A 24,577-nucleotide genomic window follows, 5' to 3' on the forward strand; every position below is an offset into this window, starting at 1 on the left:
TTCAAGGTAAAAAATTTTGTTTTCAAGGCAATATCATAAATTTGTACTAAAAATATTGTATGCAGATTTCATTTACTACAAACACATAGAAATAAGGCAATAATACAGAAAAGTATAGGAAAGCAAAATTGCTTTTTCTACAACGAGAGACGCTTTGATGAAAAATCTACTGCGTTGAAAGTTTTTCTGAAAATGTTTGAAAAGTTTGGTCATAAAGAGAAGCAGATACCCAGAGGTTTAATTTTGAGGTTTTTCAAAGGTTGCAGCAGTCAGAGGTTTGTATATTTTCTAGAATCAGCAAATTAATACTTAAAAAAAAACCTTTCATAAGTGCTTTTAACTTTTATGGGAAGAAACTAAAATACCCAAGTTCAATGGCATTGCCAGAGAGGAGTTTTTGAAATTTCAAACACGAGAAGCAATTTTTCGCAAAGTCTGAGTTCGTTCGACGTGGCATGTTTCCCATGAAATAAATTTATTTGTTTTTTTTTTAAATTAAACAAAAAATATACTAATCTAAGGTAGCATATGCGAAACTAACATTTGATTAGCCAAAATATTTAAATATTTGCAGGATGCAAAAAGATTGAAATTTCAAACACAAGAGCAATTTTCCGCGAAACCCAAGTAAGGTCAATGTTGTCATGGTTTCCAAATAAATTTCTTTGTTAATTAATGAAATTAAACAAAAAATAAACTAATCTAAGGTACCATATGTCAAAATACCTTTCGGTTGTAAAAAACATCAAAATATTTACAAGATGCAAAAGGATTGAAATCCCAAACACGGAAGCAATTTTTCGCGATGTTGCATACTGAACACATGTTCAGAAAATTGCATTGGTGAAATACTTTTTTAAAACTTCTAAGCACAATTCGTTGATTTTTGGGAGAATTTAAGCACTAAGAAACTTTTTCAAGGTTTTAAAACTTTTTCAAGGTTTTCAAGCACTTGAAAATGAACTTTTTTTTCAAGGTTTTTCAAGGGCGTACAAACCCTGTAAATCAAACTAATTTTTCAAATTAATTTGGAGTCCAATAACAAACAAAATATCTTGATCTTTAATTTACACGCACAACTAAAGCTTTACAAAAAAATAAAACATTAGGTACCTTCATAGGAGGGTACTTGTGGTACAGTACTGTACCCGTAACGAATTCTATTGCTGTGACCCTGAAACTCCAGAAGTCCACCTTAAAGTCGTACCCAGTCACCTGTTCCATGACTTCAGGGGTCATCCAGCAAAATTTTTGCATACAATTTAAACCAAATTAATTTTTCAAATTAATTTGGAGTCCAATAACAAAAAAAAAAATATCCCAATCTGTAATTTACACGCACAACTAAATCTTAACAGAAAAAATAAAACATCAGGTACCTTCATGGGAGGGTACTTGTGATATGGTGCTGTACCCGTAACGAGCTCTATCGCCGTGATCCCGAAACTCCAGATGTCTGCCTTAAAGTCGTACCCAGTCACCTGTTCCATGACTTCAGGGGCCATCCAGCAAGGGGTGCCGACAAAGGTGTGCCTGGATTTCTGTCGCGACAAGTCTCCCCCTGTCGCCAACCACGAGCTCACACCAAAATCTAATGGATTAGATTACCTATGTTTACACAATGAATAATAAACTGAGTGGGTGTCATGGAAAAATATTAAAAAATCAAACAATGAAAATTACAGTCCCAGGATAAATATTTTCAACACTCAATGAACATTCAAGCCTGTTTTTGTGCGAGGGATGCAGATTGAAAAAAAAAGAAAAAATTTTTAGATTTTTTTTAGAAACTTTTTATTACTACAAAATACATCAATTGCAACATTTTTTTTTTTTTTACTATAAAGGATCAGGGTTTGAAAACATCAAAAATATCTGATATTTTGATATATATATCGGATATTTTCTTATGTATCCGATATTTTCAACTAGCACAAACTAAAGTCTTCAAAATAGTAAATGCATCCTCAAATCACTCTTTACTTTGTTATATTATAATTACAATATATAAACTCAAAATTAAGGTTTCTTTCATTATTTATATCTAATATTTCATTTTACATTTCTATCAATTTTAAGGGAGTTAATTTAGCATTAGCTGTTTTACTCATTTTTATTCTGTTAGCTACTTTTACAGTTATATGACTTAGAAATAAATAATATACATTAGTCAGTGAAGTCATAAGGCATTTTCCTTTTTTCTAAAGGATGTTTATAATTAATTAGGGACTTTTAATATGAATTAAAGTTGTTACATTACTGATAATTTTACAAATATAAAATACGAGTAAAAAAGGTATATTACTTTGTTACATTAATGATGCTTTAATATATCTTTAAAATATAGTACATAACTTTTTGGAAATTTTTTCATAATAAATGAACAATATTACCATGGTTAATGTACTTTTAGTATAGAAAATACCATAGTTGAAAAAATAAACATCGAAACTATCAAAATATCGTGATATTTTCAAAATAAATACCGGATATATATTGTGATATATATCATGATATATATCAACAAACCCTGCAAAGGATAATGATTTCAATTACAAATTGCAGAAAAATAGAATTAATATAGAACAGGCTTAGATATTTTTCAAAACACCTTAAAAATAACTATACAGTGTACATCATGAATCAATATATTAAAATACAAAGCATTAAAAAAAAGCATTTCAAATGATAAAAAATTATTTTAGTAGCTGAATTTAAGAGATTGTAACGTTAATTTTCCCATAAAAATAATAGTCAATGTCTCCAAGATTAAAAGATGCTCATTTATTCTAGCAAACAAATGGAACATTCTCTTTTCATCTTATTAAATACCTTTTGTTCAACATGATATGCAAATACATTGTTCAAATAAATATTTTCCCAAAATCTTTAAGCAATAAAACCTACTGCCACTTCAATTTAAACATTTCCTCTTAAAATTTTTGGTTAGAGTACCTTACTTTTTTCTCTAGTGTGGAACCCTGAATAGGGTTAAAAGGAATTTCATTTTCAATGCAAAAAGATGATAGATTATGGCTGTAAAGACATCTGGTCAAAACTGGCTTTTGTCATATTTGGTACTCAGTTTAATGTATCTTTAGTTATTATTTATCTTTATTAATTATCTTTATTTTTAGTTTTCAGAAAAACATTTAATTATTTTTTAAATAATCACTGTTTAGGGTTAAAGGTAAAAATCATAAATGATGAGGTGTAATTCAAATAAAGGGAAAAAATTCCAGTAAATTTATAACCTAAGCAACAGAAATAGTATTGATTGAAATACACAAGAGTAAGATTAATATACAATCAACAAAATTCTTCAGAAGTAAATCAGGTTATGAAATCACACACGAGTATACAATTGCAATTTTAGAATCAGCGCAAAATTAAAGCATTATATGATTTTAGTTGGTAAAAAATTTAGAGCACTGATTTAGTAATTATGGGTAAAGAATTTATTAATAAGATAATTTAGTAACTTTGAATAAAAACCTTTGTTTAAATATATCACCTGCAATTTGCACAGTTCCATCATCTCCAAGCAAAATATTTCCAGCCTTTATGTCCCTGCAGAAATAAAAGGTTTATAATGTCTAATAATGTAAATCAATTTAACAGAAAACCACTTAAAAGCAAAATTGTTTTCTTGACCAACAAACTTCACAAACACTTTTGATTAAATCATTGATTTTTTTTTCTCTCATATAAAAGTATTTACACTACACTTTTAAAGAAAATATAATTAAACATTAAATTAAAGAGCTCATAGTCATACCTTAGAGCAGGAATATAAATTGAGGGAACAAGTCCAATCATTGACTTAGCAAAAGCTAAGACTGCAAGTTACGTGACTCAACAACAACAACAAATGGTTTGACAAGTTTAGCGTGAAACTAGCGAAAGAAACCCGATTTCTTTCAATACTTTGCTGTAAAATCTATCACATGACTTGGGGTCTTGGTTTCATGAATGAAAGTCTTCACTCCCTCCATTTTACCTCTTCTCAATGGCTCATACAGGATTTTTCACACTTTTCTTGTTTCTCTGTTGTGATACAGTAGAAGACCATTATAAAGCACACCTTGGGACCAGAGCTTTTGCGTTGTACAGGTTTTTGCGTTATATAGATCATTTCACAAATTTTGAAACAAATGTTCAGAATATGTCTCTATATTAGCACTTCAGAATGAGTTTTATCTGCAATGAGCATTAAAGTACTAATTATACAATGAGTTATTCATGAATAAATGTTCCTTTATTACAAGAAAATGAATTATCCTGCACTTCTGGTAGCTTCATGGCTTATATAACAGCTGCATTTGCAAGAGCCATCTGATATTTTCTGTTTATTATGATTACTAATTCTAAATTTAAAAGCTTTGAATTAAGATGAAAAGATGAAAAACTGTTTCAAAATTTAATTTGCCTAACCATTTTCATGTTTGCAAAACAAAACAGAGGGATTTTTTAAACTTCAAGATCTAGTGTTTACATCGGAAAAGTTGTGCAGTTTATAGAGAATTAAGTTATATAGGTCGGCGATATAATGGTCTTCTACTGTATTGTTTGAATGACATCTTTTTTACCCCAAAGTGAGATCCAATTCGAGTTTTTCAGTCACATGAAAGAACGATTTTTTAAAATGCATATTTCGCATACACACAAAAGCTGAAAATACAGTATAAGATCTGTGAAATATCAGTATAAGAAAATCAACAAATATTTACCTATGAATTTGTCCATTATTATGAAAATATTCTAATCCTTTTAGAACTTCTCGTAATACAGTGGCGACAGTAGCCTCATCAAACACACCATGCTTACAATCCTCCATTTTCATCTTATGTTTAATTATGTCTAGCAGTGAGCCTGCAAGAATAATAAAATTATATTGAATGAACACTAATGCATGAAGTATTGCAGTCAATTTGCATGCCATGAAACATACAAATCTCAAAAGAGCTTCTTGAAAATGTATAATGTGATAAAACATGTATGGAAACAAGTTACTTTACAAAAGATTCTCAGTTTTACAAAATGTCGTAAATTTCTGGAAAACATTAAAATTTGCATTGTATAATAATAGCAGTTTATTAGATTTTGCAAGAATGTGACAAAAATGTCAAATAGGTACAATTAGAGATTTAAAAAAAAATTGTAGGTAATAATGTTTCAGAGAAATTCTAGTACAAATTTAGTAATAATATCACATTGTACACTTGGGATATGAACAAATAGCTTTGATAAAAAAAAAATAATTAATCTTACATTTTACAGAATAGGCATTTTATGCATTAGTTTTCAAAATAAAGTTGAGATTTCTTTACAATTAATAGTTATTCAAACAATAGAGATTAAACAATGTTCTGTGTTTAAGAACATTTCGAGCTCTTTGTAAATCAACTTGCAAAAAAAAACCTTAAGTTTTGAGGTGTTTTATGTCTGTTGTACACATTGATTAAAATCAATTTAATAAATTGCGGTTTATCATAAACAGGGTGGCGACAGGAACTGTGAGAAAAAGTTCCCTGACTTTTCCCTGATTAAGTTCACCAAATTTCCCTGATTTACGTTACCAATGATAATGGTTTTCTTTCTTTGCTCTACTTTAAATCCATTGTATGTTTGTATAAAATGCAGTATTTTCAACATTTTAAGTTGTATAAAGTTGTTGAACTAAAGATATATTTTTAAAAGATGCTACTTTTTTTTGATGAAATGGTTAAAAAAACATAACAAGTCAATTTTTTTGAGGGGGAAAAACCCTACAAAACAGTATATTAAATTTTTCTACATGGAAATATTATAGAAAATTAAAAAAATAATAAATACTGACTTCCAGATACCACTTAGCATAAGAATTTTAAGAAACTATTAAAATTACTCTTAAAAACATATGTGTATTTATGATAGAACTAAAAAGTAATTGAAATTATTTTGAACTAAGTTTTCAAACAGTATAATCATTTTTGCAAGAATAACAAGTAATAGTGAAAGAATAGAAATAATGTAGTTATTCTTATATAATTAATTGACATATTTATGCAGATAGATGTCAGATGAAACCATTTTTCATCTTTTCTCTAATCAAGAACATAGGTTTTAATGAATGAATACAGCATTTTTTAACAAAAAAATAAAAGTATTTACTTAAGTACACAAGTTAACTCTATTTCAAATGATTTCAGTATGCAACAAAAAAAAAAATCTTCGATTGCTTTTGTAACAAACAACTTTGAAATGCAAGAAAAAAAAAAGAAAAGAAAGAAAAAAAAAGGAATTAATTAATTTCAAAATATATAAAAGAATACAACTTGGTTATAAAGTTAAAGAATCACTTAAGTCTGAAGAAAAGAAAACCTTTATAATCTGAGGTAAGTTTTTTTTTTTAATTGAAGGTTCAATTTTAGCAATTAAATTAAAAACGCGAAGAAGTAATAACTTTTAAGCTTTTATAGTATTAATTCAAAAACCAAAGATTTCTTCTTGAAATCGTGATTACAGAACGCTAATTACTTCGAGACAATGGAATAAAGGCAAAGGAGTTAAGGAATTAATGGCTTCCTCATTGCCTGTATGGTTGTTTATTTTACGTAGCATTGAAAGTGTAAATGGTAATTTCAAGCTAGGTAAAATAAACAACCTAACAGAGACAGAAACAATCTTAGGAAATTCATCCTGTGGTTAATAAGTAAAATTCAATACTTTGACGTTGAGGAAAAAAGATGCACAAATATGCGACAGTGTATAATCGCACCTCATTAATTTTACTTTTTTTTTTGAACAGATAACTGGCGGAAAATGCGTAGGGAATTAGAGGAATTAAATTTGTAAAGCAAAAAAAAAATTTTTTTCTTCATAAAATCAATTTTCCCTGATTTTTTGTTATTTTTTCAAAATTCCCCGACATATATTCCCCTGATTAATCAAGTTCCCTGACTTTTCCCTGATCTCCCTGATCTGTCGCCACCCTGATAAACCAACTGTCAAAACTTATGGATCTCAAACTTATTTTAGATCTCAAATTAAGGTACGAAATTGGAAAATAAGCAGGCAGAAGAGCAGAATATTGGAGCATACTAGCCAACTTTTCAAGATGGGCATCAGTAAAACTCTGCACACATTGGTATCTCAACTGGTAAGAAGGATTTTAATTTTAGGAGTTCACAAATTAAGAATGATGTATAAAGGCAAATAAAAAGGAGTTGAAAAATGTGTAAGTTTACTTATCAATAATAAACTGCTATAACCCCCCCTAAATTAAGATAGGTTTAAAAGAAATTGACCAATTTTATTTTAAAACATTTTGCATCATAGGTTCAAAGATTTTTGAACATCTTAGGTTTAAGAATATTTCAGAAAAAAATGTATAAACTGGTAAAAATTCAAACATTTTATAAGTAGTGTTCTAATAAGCTCAAATGCTACTAGATTGGAAATTTACAAGTGGAGAAGGCAAAATAACAAGTGTACAATTTTTTATAGTGGAATAGAAAATACATGAAGTTAAAAATAATAATAAAGATAAAATTATAGATGTCAAAGAAATAAAATCAAATACTAACTAATAATTGGTGAGTTTTACGGAGGTGATTACAATTGGATTTTAAAATGTAAAAAATTGGAACTGAAAGGAGCAAAAACAACTAAAATGGGCAAATTTTTTGCCTAATCAGGGCCAATACAGGCTGATTTTGCTACTGTTTTTCGGTACCTTCACAAAAATCTTATTTTGCAATACGTACTTTCACAAAAATCAAGTAATAAAATCAGTAGCTTCACAAAAACATCGAAAATTTCACAAAAATTCGCATTTTAAAATATAAAATTTGTTTCTCTGTTTAAAACAAAATTTACTCATAAAATAAAATTCTAAGCAGGTTTATATGAACAATCGCTTAAATAGAAAACTTTTTGTAGTATTTTAACTAATTTTTAGCTGTTTCTCGCAAAAGTGTATTTATGCAATATTATTGCAATCTTTCAACATCTGTTTTGGGAAACCGTTTTTCTCATAATTTTCAATATTGTACACAGTGCATAGCCCATTAAGCTGAAATTACGATGGTATTTTTGGTACTTCTTAGGTTTTAGCTCCCCCCCCCCTCCCCAAAAAACAAAACCTGCTAAAAATAATACTGGATGTTAACAACAGGACTAACAGGAACAACAGGAATAACAGGACTAAAAGTTCCTGTGTTAAACAAAATGTTTTTGCTAAACAAGCATTCTACATAGAAACAAAGTAAAACAAATAATTGATTTAAGGAATAAAAAAGTACTTTTACTTATCTAATTTCATTTTTCATATTTGATTTTAGAACACCAACATAGGCTAACCTAAAGCTATTGATTTTATTGTACTTTTTCTACTAAATATATGGTGTTAGTATAACAGGATTCTTTTTTTTATAGAGTTGTTTCACGCAATGCAATGAAGGAAAAAAGCTTTTTTCCCCTAGCAAATATTGATGTAACTTTGCATAAGAGTAACCTATGACTCATCCTTCCAAAACCCAGTCCAATAAAATTGCTACTTCCAAAGCACTTTTATATTCCCAATATCATTAACACATCTATAGTTAACTTAATTCTGCATTAATTTTCTCGTGAATATACAATGATTGATTTTTCTTTTGATGTTTAAAAAATAATTGTGTACTAAAAGTGAATGCTTATCGCTGTTTTTAATTAAAGATGATTTCTTCGCCTCAGAGTAACAGTACCTAAGATATCTTAGTGTTATTTCTGGGATTAGATGTCTTACTGTTACTCTGAGGTGACGATTTATCAATTAAAACCAATTTAATAGGTTAAATTGATCTTTGAACTACATACTTTTCACTCTACACACATAAGAGAATACGTTAATTACAACTTTTGATAGCATATATCAGTAAAATTATAACAAATGTTATGAGTTATGCGGTCCAACGGGCCCCACCAGGCGGACTAATGTACCCCACACATGGGGCACATCAGTCCACTCTACAAAGTTCCTTTAAAAAATTAACGTAAAAAAAGTGTGTTAATTTAACATTTCCAAAAAAAAAGAAACTGTGGCGTTGAGGAGTGTTTATTGAAACTTATTGTAGAAAATCGAACTGCTCATTAAATGTTTGATGAGATAAAAAATGATAGTTAAAAAACGGACCAACGTTCCCCACTTCCCCCTATAGGTTTATTTTCTTTAATATTTATTTTACTGTTAAAATAATGTTTGGTCCCTCAGACCGTGAGCCTTTCAGTGGTGAGCTTCCCCCCACCCCCGTACTGCGGGGTCTGTGGCTGAGTAGATCCTGGACTGGATCCCATGAAACTGCTCTTACTTCATAAAATCGTTTTCGATTATATTTTTTATCAAAATCATATTTGATATTTAATTTAATACCTAATGATGCTCAATAGTCTGAATGTTCGTTCATGTTTTTAGGTAATGAAAATGTATCTAAATAAAACAGTAGCAATATGTTCCTTAATTTTAAACAACCAGTTAAGTTCAGATTAGTTACATTTTTTACATTTTGTATGTTAGTAATTGTTCTGACATTTATTTGATTATAGTTTTTAAGTAATTTTATTCTTATATCGTTTGAGTGTAATATTAAAAAACAAAATAATTTTTCAGATTTTGAAGATGAAATATTCATTATTCAAAAACAAATATGTTTGCATTTTTCATTTTGTACCGTTTTACATCAATGAGTCAATGGATCAAGTTTCTTTGTGATTGATCCTGAAAATGCCAAAACGGAAAAAGGGTATTACTGGAAGTGCTGAAAGAAAACAGCGAGCTATAGCGCAAAGGCAACGAAGAAAAGAAGAAACTGAACAAGATGCCAGTAGGCGAAAAATTAAAGATGCAGAGTGTCATCAGGACAGGGTTGCCACGGAAGTTCAAGAATGAAATTCCCTGACATTTCCAGGTTTTCCAGGTGGTTTTGAGAAAAATTCCAGGTTATCGATCTCCACCTTCATTTTGCAATATTAATATATACATCTCAAATTTTGATAAAACTTACCTCATTTTCAAACTTTACAAACAATGGTTAAAAAAATTAATTTACTCAAGCTGGAATAATCAAAAATATGTACTAGGGTGGTTTTTTTTTCTTTTTTTTTTCTCTACAGGCTCGAGTCCAAGACACCCCTTATTTTTTTTAGACTTACTAATAGTATTGTGCTGTAAAAGTTTTAGCTTCTTGCTCAAATTTTAAGAGGGTGCTCAATGACCCCTCCATTTAACATTAGCTCTAGCATAGAAAAAGTCAAATTCAGAAACATTTAATTTCCCCAGCTGTTTTTTTTTATGTAAGTAATTATTTTATTGCAATGAATATGCATATAACTCGTGTAGATTATAGTATGTAACATTGTTTTTTCAGTTCAATGAATTTTTTTAACCCCCTCCTCATACTTATGAAGTTTGAGGGAGGGGGGTCGAGCACCCTCTTTCAGTTGGAATAGGAAGTTAAAATTCCTCCAGTATTTTACTATCCACAAGTCTAAAAACATTGAGTGGTGTCCTGTTTTCTAGGAGAAACCTTTTTTTTTAAGTGTATTTTTGAACTACCCTAATGTACTAACACAAGTGAAGCAAATCACTGTAATAAACAATTAATGTAAATGTAGCATATCTAATTTTCAATAGCGAGGAGCCACTGCCTTACATCAAGTGAAAGGACTGCAGAATTAGCAATTGTGACATCTGTATCACAAAAATAAAGTTAATTGCTAAAATAATCTGAACTAAAACTTATGAAACCTAAACTTTTTCAATTATTGCTTTCTACCCCTCCAATCCATTGAACTCAAAGCGCTTTTAGACTTTGGCCTGTAAAAAAATCATGCACCTTTTAGCTTTACATATTTTCCCTGTTTGTTGCTCATAAAACAGGGGTGCTCCCCCCCCCCCCCAAGTTCAAAAGCACAACCCCCCCCCCCCCCCAATATTTCTGAACGCCTTAGCGCTTTTTTTATTTTTAACCCTCTTCTTTTATTATTTTTTTACCTATTTATTTATTTTTAATTATTATTGTTTTGAAAAAAAAGTGTGCTCGCTCCCCAATAAAATACACACACACAGATGAAAAAAATAAAGTAAAATAATATGAGTAAATAATTTGTATAAAAATAAAATAAAATAAATAATTAAAAATCCCCCCCCCCCAAAAAAGAAAATTGATGGCGCAACTTGCGCCATAATCACTCCTGTGGGCACCCTGTCATAAAGTTCAAGTTTGAGCATTGATCAGAAACTTCTCTGATGTGCGGATTTTTTTTTTAATCGGATTACTTTTATTTTGAAAGAAAGAAGCGCATTGGAAGTCCTAAAAGATCACTACCAAAATACTAAAAGATTAGCGATACTTCTGGTAAAAAAGAAACTTTCTAAGTTTAAAATTGTCTAATGAACTAAATTTACAGAACAAAATTGTTTAGAATAATACGATTTCATTAATTAATTTAAAGAAATAATATAAAATATGAAAAGATTATTGCAGCTCATTAAAAACTTCAGTGGGCACTCCCAGACAAAACAACGTGCTGTGCATCATAACAACTTCAGAACTGCTGACGTAAACAAGCAGCGTTTAAACAGAGCCCGCTCAAACGAGGAAGAAAAGAAGTACCTTCTGCGTATGTCCGTATGTCCGCCGTTGACTGCTATGGTGCACGCCGACTGCGACTGCTATGGCGCACGTGCCAATGGCAGAGTTGTTGATAAAAAGAACTACAGGGGGAAGAAATAAGAGGGGAATGACAAAACGACGAATGGGAAGGGAATGGCGGTGAAAAAAACAAGGCAGAAAGTTTTATTTTTTGACGTCATAGACCGCAGGCCGTGTCATAGACCGCAGGCCGCGCTAAGAACGATCGCAGGCCGCGCTAAGAACGATCGGAAATATGCAATTTTTCATTTTCCCTGACATTCCCCTGATTTTCGGCCATTTTCATTTTCCCTGACAATTCCAGGTTTTCCCGGTTTTCCCGGTGCGTGGCAACCCTGTCAGGAAGCTCGAGGTCGAGCAACGGAGGATGACGCCAGTAGGCGAAAAATTGAAGATGCCGCGCATCATCAGGGAGCTCGAGCGACGGAAGAAGACGCCAGTAGGCGAAAAATTAAAGATGCAGCGAGTCATCAGGAAGCTCGAACTCAAGCAACGGAGGAAGACACCAGTAGGCGAAGAATTGAAGATGCCGTGCATCATCGCAGAAAAAGAACAGAAGAAACGATGGATGCCAGAGAAAACAGATTGCGTTCAAGTAGGAAGCATCGAACAGGGAGCCTTCTTCATAATATTGGACGAAATGGAGCTGATGTCATTCCGCATAATTGCGGTGTCATGGATTGTTGCTGCCATCTTTGCAGCGGCCTCTTCTTTTCCGGAGAAAGAAACTCTAGAGGACGATATGTTCGATGCTGCCATAATGGCAAAGTTATAGAAACGGAAAGAAGATATCCCCAAGAATTGCGTGATTTAATGAAAGGAAATCATCAACTTTCGAATGAGTTTTTTAAAAACATTAGAACCTATAACTCATCTCTTAGTTTTGCTTCATTGGGTGCTAACATCGACATGCCGCCCGGCTCTGGTCCCTACTGCTTCAGAATTCATGGAGCTATTTATCACAAAACGAGTCATCTTCGTCCTAACGAACCAGGGAAAGAGAAGTATGCCCAGCTGTATATTTTGGACGCAGATCAAGCACTGAGGCAAAGAATGAATCCATCCACTATAATATTAAAATCTGTTCGCGTCTGTCTGTCTGTCTGAAGATCTATCTTCTCGAGAACCGCTGCGAATCGAGAGTCAAATGAAGTACCGATCAATTCGAAATTTTCCAAAGAAAACAATAGGACCAATCTCGTAATTGTGCGACTTTAATTAGCGGAGATATTGATTAAAACGTTAATTAACATAAACGTTATTCAGGAATTTTTATTTCTTTCCTGTTGCCATTTTGCATATGGGTGAGCAAATAAAATTCTAATGATTCTTTTAAAAGAGATTTTTTGGCTGCTGTCCAAATCTTAAAACAACGTTTCCATCTAGAATTTTTATTTTAAATTAGTTTAAAATTGGTTGCACTATTCGGACATAGCCTTTATTTTATCGTCTGTCTTTTTTTTAATTTTTACATTCAACGTTCTTAACTTTTTTCAGCATAGGAAAGTTGTTTCTTTAGGTTTCTTTATTGATTGTAGTGTAAGTTTATCATTCGCCGACTTCATATTTTGGTACATTTAGGAGATGTGAATAATTATGTTTATTTTGTTGGACCTTTTCCCGTCACATGGGTGAGTTTTCGAATTGTAATAACTCTCTTTTTCCTTCCTGTTTCTATTTTTGAAATACAGTTTGTATCGTTAAAAGAAGATGTTAAATTAAGATTGTTTGGATTTCTTTAAATGAAACAGAGTTGAACAAAAATATTGTTTTTAAGGATTTTAACTAAAGCTTAATTCGAATCTGAAGACTTGGTATTAAATTAATGCTGATTGGTATTTATAAAGTCTTGGTGCTTTAGTTTCACGTAAGCAACCAAAAAGTATGTGTCATTTTATGTAAAAAGCTGATCTTAATTGTCCATACAAATGTTTCAGGTATAGTCTATCAGATTTCATTCAGTTTAAAGTGAGCACAGATTATAATTGATAATGCATGTATTTTCATCTTTTGTGCTAACTGAAAATACTCATAACTTGCATTATTGATAACTATGATTAACTTTAAAGAGATTTTTGCCAAAAATATGCTCTACTGGTGCTTTGCAAACCTTGCATTACGCGTATTTATTTACTCGTTAGCGCTTTAGAAACTGATGTCAGAGTAATACAAAAACATCAATTGGACATCTCTTTCATTTTTTAAGTAGCCCGTGCAACGCCGGGCACGCAGCTAGTATTTCATATTTTTTATCAACCTCAAGTTCAACCAACTTTCTTTTTGAAGCCATTTTATGTAAAACTTATAACACAAAGAGCAACAAGCTCGACTCTCCCAGTTCATAAAGGCTGTGGAAAATGAAAATATTCTATCTCTTAATCCCTTGCACCAGAAATAAATAACTTTACTCTTAAGCACAATTCCAGTGTTGCCACAAAATATTGCAAGTAGAAGAAAAGACTTAGTACTTTTCTACTGACGCTTGTTTTAATTGAACAGAGTACGAAAGGCCATCTCATATAGAACAAAAGAAAAACAGCTTTAAACACTATGTCATGCTTGAAAACGTTCGACCGGAAAATGCGGAGCAAGATAACTTTTTTGTGGAGCTACGGAGTTAAGCTATTTTAGCGGAGCAGTTGGCAATCCTGCATCAAAGCATTAAAATTACTCATAGAAAGCTTTAAAAATAATAAATAAAAATAAAATAATTTGCTTGATTAAGTTTTAAAAAATAAACCAAGTGGTCAACTTACAAAGTGTTTTTTACAATACTCCAAACCAAATTTGGTGTACATTAGTGGTCAAGATAGACAGGTGGTCAAGTTAGAGAGGTTTTCCTTCATTATATAAGATAGAACTAATTCCGTTCTCAACTAAAGCGGTCAGCATAGGCAGGTGGTCAACTTACAAGGGTGGTAAACTTTACATGTTTTACTGTATATTGAAAGGAAAAGGCAAAATCTGAGACAAAACGTTTTGGTGAAAGGTAGAACCAATTGCGTAAAATTGAAAACTTACCTCCAGAAAGCAATTTTATCACAAGCCAAAGCTCCTCCTTCACAACAAAGGAAGTGAAGTAGCTTACAACATTTTCATGGTTACAGGCACTCATTGCTTGAATTTCTTTCTGCAGGAGAAAAAACACACATTGATGATGAATTTTTATTATAGTTCTACTTCATGTTTTTTAGAGTTTTAATAAAAAGTGCTGCCGCAACAAAGAAAATTAACACATCTAAGCAGAGTAACTAACACAAAATTTTTCTAGTCCAAACACATGAGATTTTTGTTTTTTTTAAATCCAAAGTTTGATTTGATGATATGTTTCAATACGGTTTATACAATTTTGAATATCTTAGAGGCAAACTACAGTAAGTCAAAATATGGCAAGTTTTAGGTTATTACTACATTCTATATACAGTGAAACCTGTGTAAGTTGACCACTTGCGGTGCATTACTTTAGTGGTCAACTTAAACAGTTGGTCAACTTATAGAGGTTGATTTATATGATATAGGACTAATTCTGTACCTGAAAAACGCGGTCAACTTAGACAGGGGGTCAACTTACAAGGGTGGTCAACCCGGTAGCAGAAACTGCGAGACGCGCGTCGCAGATTTATCAGCGACCTGCAGACAATTTTATAAAAGAACAAAGAATGAAAGAAAAATAAATAAATAAAAGACAAAAAAATAAATACAACTTTGCAAAGATCGTTTAGAGATCGTTTTTTGGTCGGAAGGCGATGGATGCTTTCAGCATTTCAGCTAGAAACATAGTCGCCATATTTGGTCATTCACAAGATCGAAGTAGATAAATGCCTAAGTTTTCAAAAACAAAGCAGAATTGGATGTTTTATTTAACTGCAAACTGATGAAAATAACTTAATATGTGCAGAAAATCGTTTTCTTTTATTTTTATTTTTTAAATTAATTTTCTTGAGGAATGAAAATTTTTATATTTAAAACTTCAACTATCTTCATTGCTTTGGACGCAAAAGTGCTACAAGCTTTTCAACTAAAATGTAACCTCATGAGGATTTTTATTTTTAAATTATTTTTTTGCAACAAATTCAAAAATTTATATCTTAATTTTCGGCATAGCCGCCATGTTTGGTCATTCCCAAGATGTTGGTACGCAAGACACTTTAAGTGCATACGTTTTCATAAACGAAATTGGATTTTTATTGCATAGCAAACTGTTGAAAATTATGCAAAATGTGCCATTTTTTTCGGATAATTCTTAATTATTGTCTTATAAAGCGCAAAATTTTATCTTAGAATAATATCTTATACTTTAGAGCTATCCTTCATTGCTTTAGAGGCTAAAGTGCTAAAAACTGACTATTTCATCTAAATCATAGTTTAAGGATTTTGAATTTATTTCTACTTTTATGTAACAAATTCAAAAATCTAATTAGAATCACGCCTTTTTCGCGCAGACGCCATGTTTGGTCATTCGCAAGATGGAAATAGACGAGACTATTACTTGCCTAAGTTTCCAAAAACAGAATTTGATGTTTACCTCAATACAAACTATTGAAGATTACATAAAATGTACGATAAATCATGTTTCTTTTAAAATGATTTTCATAAAAAAATTATTACCTGCGCAGTTGCATTTGCTTTGGAAGCTTTGCTATAAACTAAAATATTCATCAAAAATGCAGTTTCCTGCAACTTTTCATTTATTAACTTATTTATTTATTCATTTAAAAAAATAAAAAACCTGTTTTAACTTAAATTTTCCACACTTAAATAAATATGTATTGCATAATTGCTTTTTATAGTGCGCAGAGTTCCATTTATTTTTATGAAAGTAATGAAAAAACTGCCCCCCCCCCCCCCCGTTTCTTTATACTTTAAAACTCGGCGACAGTGGTGGCCACTAAGTCTTAAGTAACAGCCACTGACCAGTTGGAAAATTTCTGAGTGTTGACCTTTACTTGTCTATTTTATAAAAACTCAAAATAAAACTGATAATAATGCTGCAGATTATTTTCAACTGCCCAAAATAGTGTCGCAGACTGGATAGAAAGTTTCTGCTACTGGGGTGGTCAACTTGACAGGTTTTGCTAATCTAATTCTTCAATGAGCCATAACAACACAATTCTATGAAAAGAATTGTCCTTTATAAGTATTGACCAGTATTATAAGAGTATTATAAGAGAGTCTTAACCTTTCTACTGGGGGGCTCCCCCTCCCCCCGTAAGAGCAAATGTGCACCCCCTAAATATCAGGAAGACCCCCCGCCAAATGAGAAAAACTTCTAAAACACCCTCCCCCCCTTAAAAATTTCAATGGTGCAATCTGCGCCATGACCCCTCTAGGTGGACACCCCTGTTTTCTATGCACCAGACAGACACTTTTACACCCTCTTGCAAAATAGAGAGGCTGTGGATGTGACTAACGTTGGTCAGGCTTTGAGGTACAGAATAGTAGTACAAGACTTACCAAAAGTTCATCCATATTCGTATTCCATTTCTCCAAGTTGATTCTCTTGATGGCACATTTTTCTTTACGAGTTTTGCAGAGGGCACTGTGTACGATCGCAGTGGCTCCGACACCTGCGGTAATGCACAATGAGTTAAAAACAAGAAAGCATTTTCAATGTTTGTAATTTTTATTTCCAAATTTATTTAAAAGCTATATATAAACTCACTGAGAGTATTCATGATTCTGAGAATGATCATTCACAATGACAGCACAAGCAAAAAAAGGTACTTTTCCGTTAAAAATGTGCATACGGCACTTTGTATGTCGACTTTACTTTTTACATTTTAAAAATTGTCGATAGCAACTGCAAATACATAGCAGTTCTAGAATTTGGAAACTGAAGTTGATTATAATCGCCAATGATGAAATGTTTAGTTTGCAACAATGATCAAGTAAAATTCTCCAAAAATACTAAATGTGCCAAGTGATGTATGTAGCTTTAACAGAAAAGTACTGAAGAAATAACTAAAAAATAAAATTGCAGATGAGGTCTTTTTTTTTTAATTTATTTTATTGGTTACAAAGTAGGGATGCACCAAATGCATTTCCGCACAACATCGTAACTTTATCTACATTAAGAAAAGTCATCAATTTTAAATAAATAATTCTTAAGACAAAAAACAATTAGTATAGTAAATGGCTAATTTGGTTGTTTACGTTTACTTACAATTCTGCATAAAAGGATTATTTCTTTCTTTCTTGATATATGATTTGAAAACTGATAATCATGGTTACAAGCTACGTCACAAATGAAGAATTTTGCATTTACCTTACTCAAATTTAAGTTGCTTAAAATTAAATTAGAATTCATTCAAATGATATTCTGCTACGTTAATGTCTCTGAAAAACTGATAACTAATTGTATCATCATCAACATTAAAGAATGAAATTCAACCTATGCCACATATTTTTTATTTTTTCTCTTTAGGTGCAAAGGATTGTCCCATTCCTGTACCAGAAATATGTTTTGTTCACCCCCACAGATCCGTTATATCTTTACAAAAGGATAAAGTGATTCATCCAACTATAGCATGAATAGATGTTCAATTTTATGCTGTAATAACAATTTATGTTTTTTCTACATATACACATATATTATAGAAAGTTAGATTGTTTAAAATCATTAGAGTCAGTTCAATTATTTCAACCTGAAATAAGAAAACAGAATATTATGAAGACTTTGGAAATTAAAATACACAACTTAAAAAAAGGCATTAAACAATGAGATCGGTCAGTTTTAAAATACTAATTATTTCAAAATGACTTAACAGCTTGACACACAATATCCTCAAAATTTTGAAGAATGCAATGACTTATTCAGGGCCCAATACAGGCTGATTTTGCTACCGATTTTCGGTACCTTCACAAAAATCTTGTTTTGAAATCGGTACTTTCACAAAAATCAAGTAACAAAATCAGTAGCTTCACAAGAACATCGAAAATTTCACAAAAATTCGCATTTTAAAATATAAAATTTGTTTCTCCGTTTAAAACAAAATTTACTCATAAAATAAAATTATAAGCAGGTTTATATGAACAATCGCTTAAATAGAAACCTTTTTGTAGTATTTTAACTAATTTTTAACTGTTTCTCGCCAATGTTTTGATTCAATATTATCGCAATCTTTCAACATCTGTTTAGGAAACCCTTTTTCTCATGATTTCCTATTTTGTACACAGTACATAGCCCATTAAGCTGAAATTACGATGATATTTTTCGTACTTCTTAGGTTTTTAGTTCCCCCTCCCTTCCACAAAAAACAAAATCTGTTAAAAATAATACTAGATGACATTTACACTTTTCGAACTAAAATTTCACTTGTTCTACTTCTCTTTTACAAAAATTAGGATGCCTCTAAAATTTCACAAAAACAATGCTGATAAAAAAAAACTTTCACAAAAATAGAGTGATGCAATACTTTCACAAAAATAGGTAGCGAGAAAAAAATCCTGGATCGGCCCCTGTTATTATTAATTTTTTAAAAAGGAAACATTTTTATCTTTTTTGAAAACTTTTTTTAGAATAGCTTAAGCTGTGAAAGGTAAGTAAATATTTCTGTAAAATGTAAAGTTATGTGTCGTTTAAAACCTAAAACGAATTACAAAATCAGGTTAAATACTTTTTTCTTTTAATATTATGCAAATCAGCTCTTCAAAAAAAAAAGAGCTAACTTTTAAATACTCTTTAGAAACAATCTTACACAAACAGACATATGACAGAGAGATCCCATGTTTAATAAACTGAAATTGAAGAATTCTTAATAAGGCCCTAATTAGTTTCACTAAGTCAACGCTTGGTAGCACACCCTGTTTACAAAAATATACAGCAAGGAAAAATGCTTAAAATAAATTGCCAAGCAATTGAAAATATCACTAATACATAAAACAATAAATAAATAAGCAAATGCTCGGTATTTCGTAAAATAAACAAATAACTCTGAACAATAGGGAAACAGCAATTCTTTTATCTTGTACACCAAAAAAATGTTATACTACAGCGGTTTTAAATCCGTACAAGAACTGTAAAATCAAAACAAATTATTCTCCAGTAAATTTCTAGCATTAGCGAGAAAATTCTCTTTTCGAGTATAGGTACGGCAGACAAGTTATTTTCTACCGAGTATGACACATGCACTTGCCCATTTAAATGCCGGTGACATAAGTCAACAAATACAGAACTTCAGCAAACAATTTGACTCCAATCTCAAGACCATACATTCAAGATCACTGTGAATGCTTAAAACTCACCGATAACTTCTCCTAATTCGTAAGAATCTTTATCATTCGGCCAGCTTACGGGAGTAGCAGCAACCGCATCGGCCATTTTGCTCGCTAGCATGTTGCCAGCCGAGATTCGCTTATTTTTGGCACTCATCAGCTGGGTAGTGGCGCTGATTTTTCGATAAGTTCCAGGTGAACCTGGCAGGAAAAGTCCAGCTTTCTCGGCTCGGACGGAGTTTTCACTGAAAATGATAGTTTAGAGAATTAAGTGCCGGGATGTGAATCACGACTTTTGAATTCGTGACATGTAAATGAAGAGGAACATGATTAATTAAAACACAGCACAGGCATTGGGTGTTTTTATTTCCTCCGAACAATTTCACCCTGGAATTTCATGAAATATTACACAGCTGCATAATCCGTTTAAAAAAAGCTCATACAAGCAAGTGAGACAAGTCTACGTTAGAAATACGCAGCGGGTTGGGTTCCGTTGCTCTGTGGTAGAATCTTCGCGTCGTATGCCGGAGGTCGTAGGCTCGATTCCCACCGATCACCGGGAGTTTTTCAGACTTAGATCCAGAGGGGGGGGGTATCCCTAGGGGTCATGACTCTCCTTCTTTAAGTGATCAGAGATTGCCTAAAATTGCGTTTTTAGGACTTGCATTTAGAAAAGCCGCTCTGACCCCCTAATGCCCAAAATTGACTTCTTCAGGAAGTGACCTCCTCCAAAACCAGAAGCTAGGTTGGCCTTTTGCGTTATTTATTCGTTCTCTTTGAGTTGTAAGTTTTCCTGTGCTTGTCTAGAACCAAAAAGCGCTACACTAGCGGTCCTCTGTGTATGTGAAGCTGGTTAGCTTCCTTATGGTATAAGGGGGAAAAAAATACAAAATAAGTTTGACTGACGTAAAAAATAGTGTTCTTGACGGATTCTTTCATTTCAAGTAAAATGACGAAACGACTGGAACATTACAAACCTATCAATCGCCTCTTGAGCTTGAGGAACAACCAGAAGTCGCAAGAGACCATAACAGGAGCCTATTGAACTGCGGGAATCTGTTTCATTTTTTTTTCTTACCGAAAATGCCGAAATGAAGTGCGAGAAGTTGTTACCGAAAGACACCTGCATCTTCTGAATGGTCTCCACTTAGCTGTCGCACAGTTTCTGACAAAATTTGATTCGGTAGCGCAGCGTCAGTTGTTCCGCCATTTTTCTTGAAACGGAAAAATCCAAAGAGAGCCCTACACACTAAATCAGTCAAATCCTATTTGCCAGTGACTTGACTGACGCTATTGACAGGCAGGGAAAAAATTAATCTTTTCTAAAGATGAAATTAAGGTAAGACTGCTGTCTAGCATCTAAGAGACAGTTCAGGTAGAATAGAAATAAAAATTTTCTGCTATCTCCCTCGGATGTATTCGCATTTAAGCATTTTTTCATATTGTAAGAATTTTTTTTAATGTTTTAGTTATTTTTTATTTATTTTTTTACGAATACTATTAAATGATTTTTACCAAATTTTGCAAAGAATATTTCACCAAATTCGGCCCGTGTTAAATGCTTGTTCTAAGAATATCTCCATTATTCTTAAATATATTTATTTTGTAATTCTTGTTATTTCAAGAAAAAAAAAGTTCAGCAGTTTAATAGTTTAAATCGAAGAACAAAGAAGAAATACAGTACTTGTTCAGTGTTCATCTTGGGGTCATTCTAGATGTCTTTCATCACAATAACGATGTGAGATGTTTTAAGAGTATAAATTTGTAGATTACTTTTAATTTTGAAATATCTTACTTACAAATTCAGTCAGCAAGTCAAACTAAATGATAAAAATTCAGATGAAGTACGTTTCCCTTCGATTGATTGTATTTTGGATTTGCCTTCAAGTCACTTGTATGTCCAGATAATTGTTACAGAAAATTGGAATTGGAAATACCACAGATCTCGTCTTTTGAGTTTTGAGGGAAACATCGCAAAGTTTATAACAGTGGTTTTACTTTGCAAGACATTTTAATCTATCTTCAGTATCACTGAAATTTCAAACGTATTGTTACAAATTCTGTAAATAGAAATTGTTTTTTTGATTAATTTGTCGTAATCTAGCTAAATTTGGCGTTTATTAAATTATCTTTCATCTAAAATTATAGTGGTAACGTAACCTGTAAATAGTTTCTTGTAATGAATATACAGCCCCCATACATTCGGCTGAAGTACACAGTCCCCTCATTTCTGAACGATAAAATTTGTGAATGGAAAGAAATAAGATAACGGTCTACGATTTTCGAGAAGCATTTCGAATATTGTGGAAACTTTTCGATGTTTATAAATAGCCGCCGCATGATAAAAAGTCAGTCTCGATTGAGAATTCCTACTGAGAGTGTATTAGCTCTGTTTATTGCGAGGCATTTCGCTGTGTTGTTTTCGTATTTGGACGTAAATACGTGTGTAACCGTTGAGTTTACGGTGTTGTGTGATACTTGCTTAATTGCTGATGATTAATTTAGCAGTTGTTAACGATCTTTCCTGTACATAGTGTAAATAAATTTCCTGTGTTTTTCTCAAGAACTGTGTTGTCCTTTCAAGAAAGTGGAAGTCGCACCGGATCCGTAACAATATTATTCAGGCTATCACGCTTTATAAAGTCCCAAACAAGATTTGTGCACTGCATTATTTCAAGATGTTAATACACTTCTAACCAGGGCAATGGGAGTCGGAGTCGAAAAGTCGGATTCGGAATGATTTTGAAGAAGAAAGGAGTCGGAGTCGAAAGTCCGAAATTTCAAGAGTAGGAGTCGGTCATGTTTCCGTAAAGTCTGCAACTCTGTCAGTGCTTGCGGAGTCAGACTTATTTTCGGGTTAAGGTAGGCGAACACCCTAAATATTTTTTTCTTCAATATTCATTGCACCTTTTCTGAAACTTTATACGATTATTGAACATGACATAAATAACACATTTTCACTGCTTATTTGTTGAAAAAAAAATCGATAGTTTTTTTTTTTTTTAATGCCATAATTTTAGCAAAAAACTACCATTTCCTTAACACTTCGAGGGCCTTAATTTTTTCATAATTTTAAAAACATTTTGTGTCTATCTCTTTGTGAAATATCAAAGAGTAATATGACTCTCCAATTTGAAAATAATTAACTAAAAACAGGTTTTACGGGTAAATGTTTGAAAATTTCCCCCGAAAAACGTGCTTTCTGCACCCTAAGTTTAATTGATCATTATTTCAAAACCACATATTGCATGTACATTAACTTTTCGAGGTTTATATCACAGTAATATTGTAACGGATCCGGTGCGACTTCAACTTTCTTGAAATGAAGACACAGTTCTTGATTAAAAATCACAGGAAATTTATTTACACTATGTACAGGAAAGAGCGTCAACAACTGCTAAATTAATCATCAGCAATTAAGCAAATATCAATCGACACCGTAAACTCAACGGTTACACACGTATTTACTTCCAAATACGAAAAACAACACAGCGAAATGCCTCGCAATAAACAGAGCTAATACACTCTCAGTACAAATTCTCAATCGAAACTAAACTTTTTATCATGCGGGACGCTTTTTATAAACACCGAAAAGAGATCTCTCAACTATTCCAGAAAATGCTACACCGTTCCACACTTTCTTATTTCGTTTCATTCACAAATCTTATCAATGAAAAAAATAGGGGACCATATACTTCAGCCGAATGTATAGGGGCTGTATATTCATTACGGGAAACTATTTACAGGTTACGTTATTACAATAATTACTATTTACAGAATTTGTAACAATATAATCCATTACCATGTTTGCGAAGTTTCAAATCTTTAAAGTTAATACTTTTTTTCCCCAGAGCTGTTGGCGTAAATAAAAACTTGAAAACGTGGTTATGAGAAAATCAAGAAAGAAAAAGTAAAATTTCAGCTATAAGCAGTGCATTTGAGTCTAGTTTTCTCAATAACTTGTCGATTTAAAAAAAAAAAAAAAAACAATTGCAGATTTAGAAAGAAGAACACTGGGGCTCTCTAAATTTCTCAAAATCTCAAAATCGATTTTTTTTTTTTTTCGAAAATTAGGGTGTTCGCCTACCAGAGTCGGTTATTTTCCCCTCCGACTCCGCAGCCCTGCTTCTAACTAGTTCAGCGTCGAAACATCTGGTAATTTCACTGGTTGTACAGTTCCAAAATAAATTAAAATCAGCAAAGCATGAAGACTTCCAATGAACAATTAAACTCGCTAAGTTCCGCCGACTTTAATTGAAAAGGAAAGACTGGTAGAAAAGCATTTTGCATTGTCCCAAAGCTAATTAGTTTCACTTTTAGTTTTTCTTATAGTTTCCTTAATAAGTTTGCGTTCAAAAGTTTTATAAAGCCATTGATTTTTGATTAAGTTAAATATTTTTCATTTTCGTAACTTCTGTTATCGGTAGCATATTAAATATGAACCTTAAAATTTAAAACCTAAATAAGCCTTAAAATATATATTCAATCATACTGAATTAATTGATCTTTTTAAAAACTAGAAAGAATGCAGAAGTATTGATAGATTTTGCTTGATATAATTTATGTGCATAAAAATTTTACTTATAAAAATTTAGTGATGTCCGACAATTATTTGATTAATTTTTCTAAAGGTTGGCCGTATTTCTTATTGAGGGGAAGGGATGGTTGTCAATGTAAAATAATTGTTA

At 31.9% G+C, this 24,577-nt stretch overlaps 1 protein-coding gene across 1 annotated transcript in view; it reads right to left on the bottom strand.

Moving 5' to 3' along the window:
* LOC129226222 (serine/threonine-protein kinase OSR1-like) overlaps window positions 1–20,081 on the bottom strand; it is a 46,180-nt gene extending 26,099 nt beyond the window's left edge. The window contains exons 1-6 of the mRNA XM_054860820.1: window positions 19,920–20,081; window positions 17,130–17,242; window positions 14,697–14,805; window positions 4,731–4,872; window positions 3,515–3,570; window positions 1,380–1,591 (exon numbers count right to left, since the gene is read on the bottom strand). Coding sequence (XP_054716795.1) covers window positions 1,380–1,591; window positions 3,515–3,570; window positions 4,731–4,872; window positions 14,697–14,805; window positions 17,130–17,242; window positions 19,920–20,046 — 759 coding nt within the window. The 5' untranslated portion in view covers window positions 20,047–20,081. The remainder of the gene's footprint in view (window positions 1–1,379; window positions 1,592–3,514; window positions 3,571–4,730; window positions 4,873–14,696; window positions 14,806–17,129; window positions 17,243–19,919) is intronic.
* Between the last annotated feature and the right edge of the window lie 4,496 nt (window positions 20,082–24,577).

This window comes from Uloborus diversus, chromosome 7, assembly GCF_026930045.1.
Source record: "Uloborus diversus isolate 005 chromosome 7, Udiv.v.3.1, whole genome shotgun sequence".
NCBI classification, from domain to species: Eukaryota; Metazoa; Arthropoda; class Arachnida; order Araneae; family Uloboridae; genus Uloborus; species Uloborus diversus.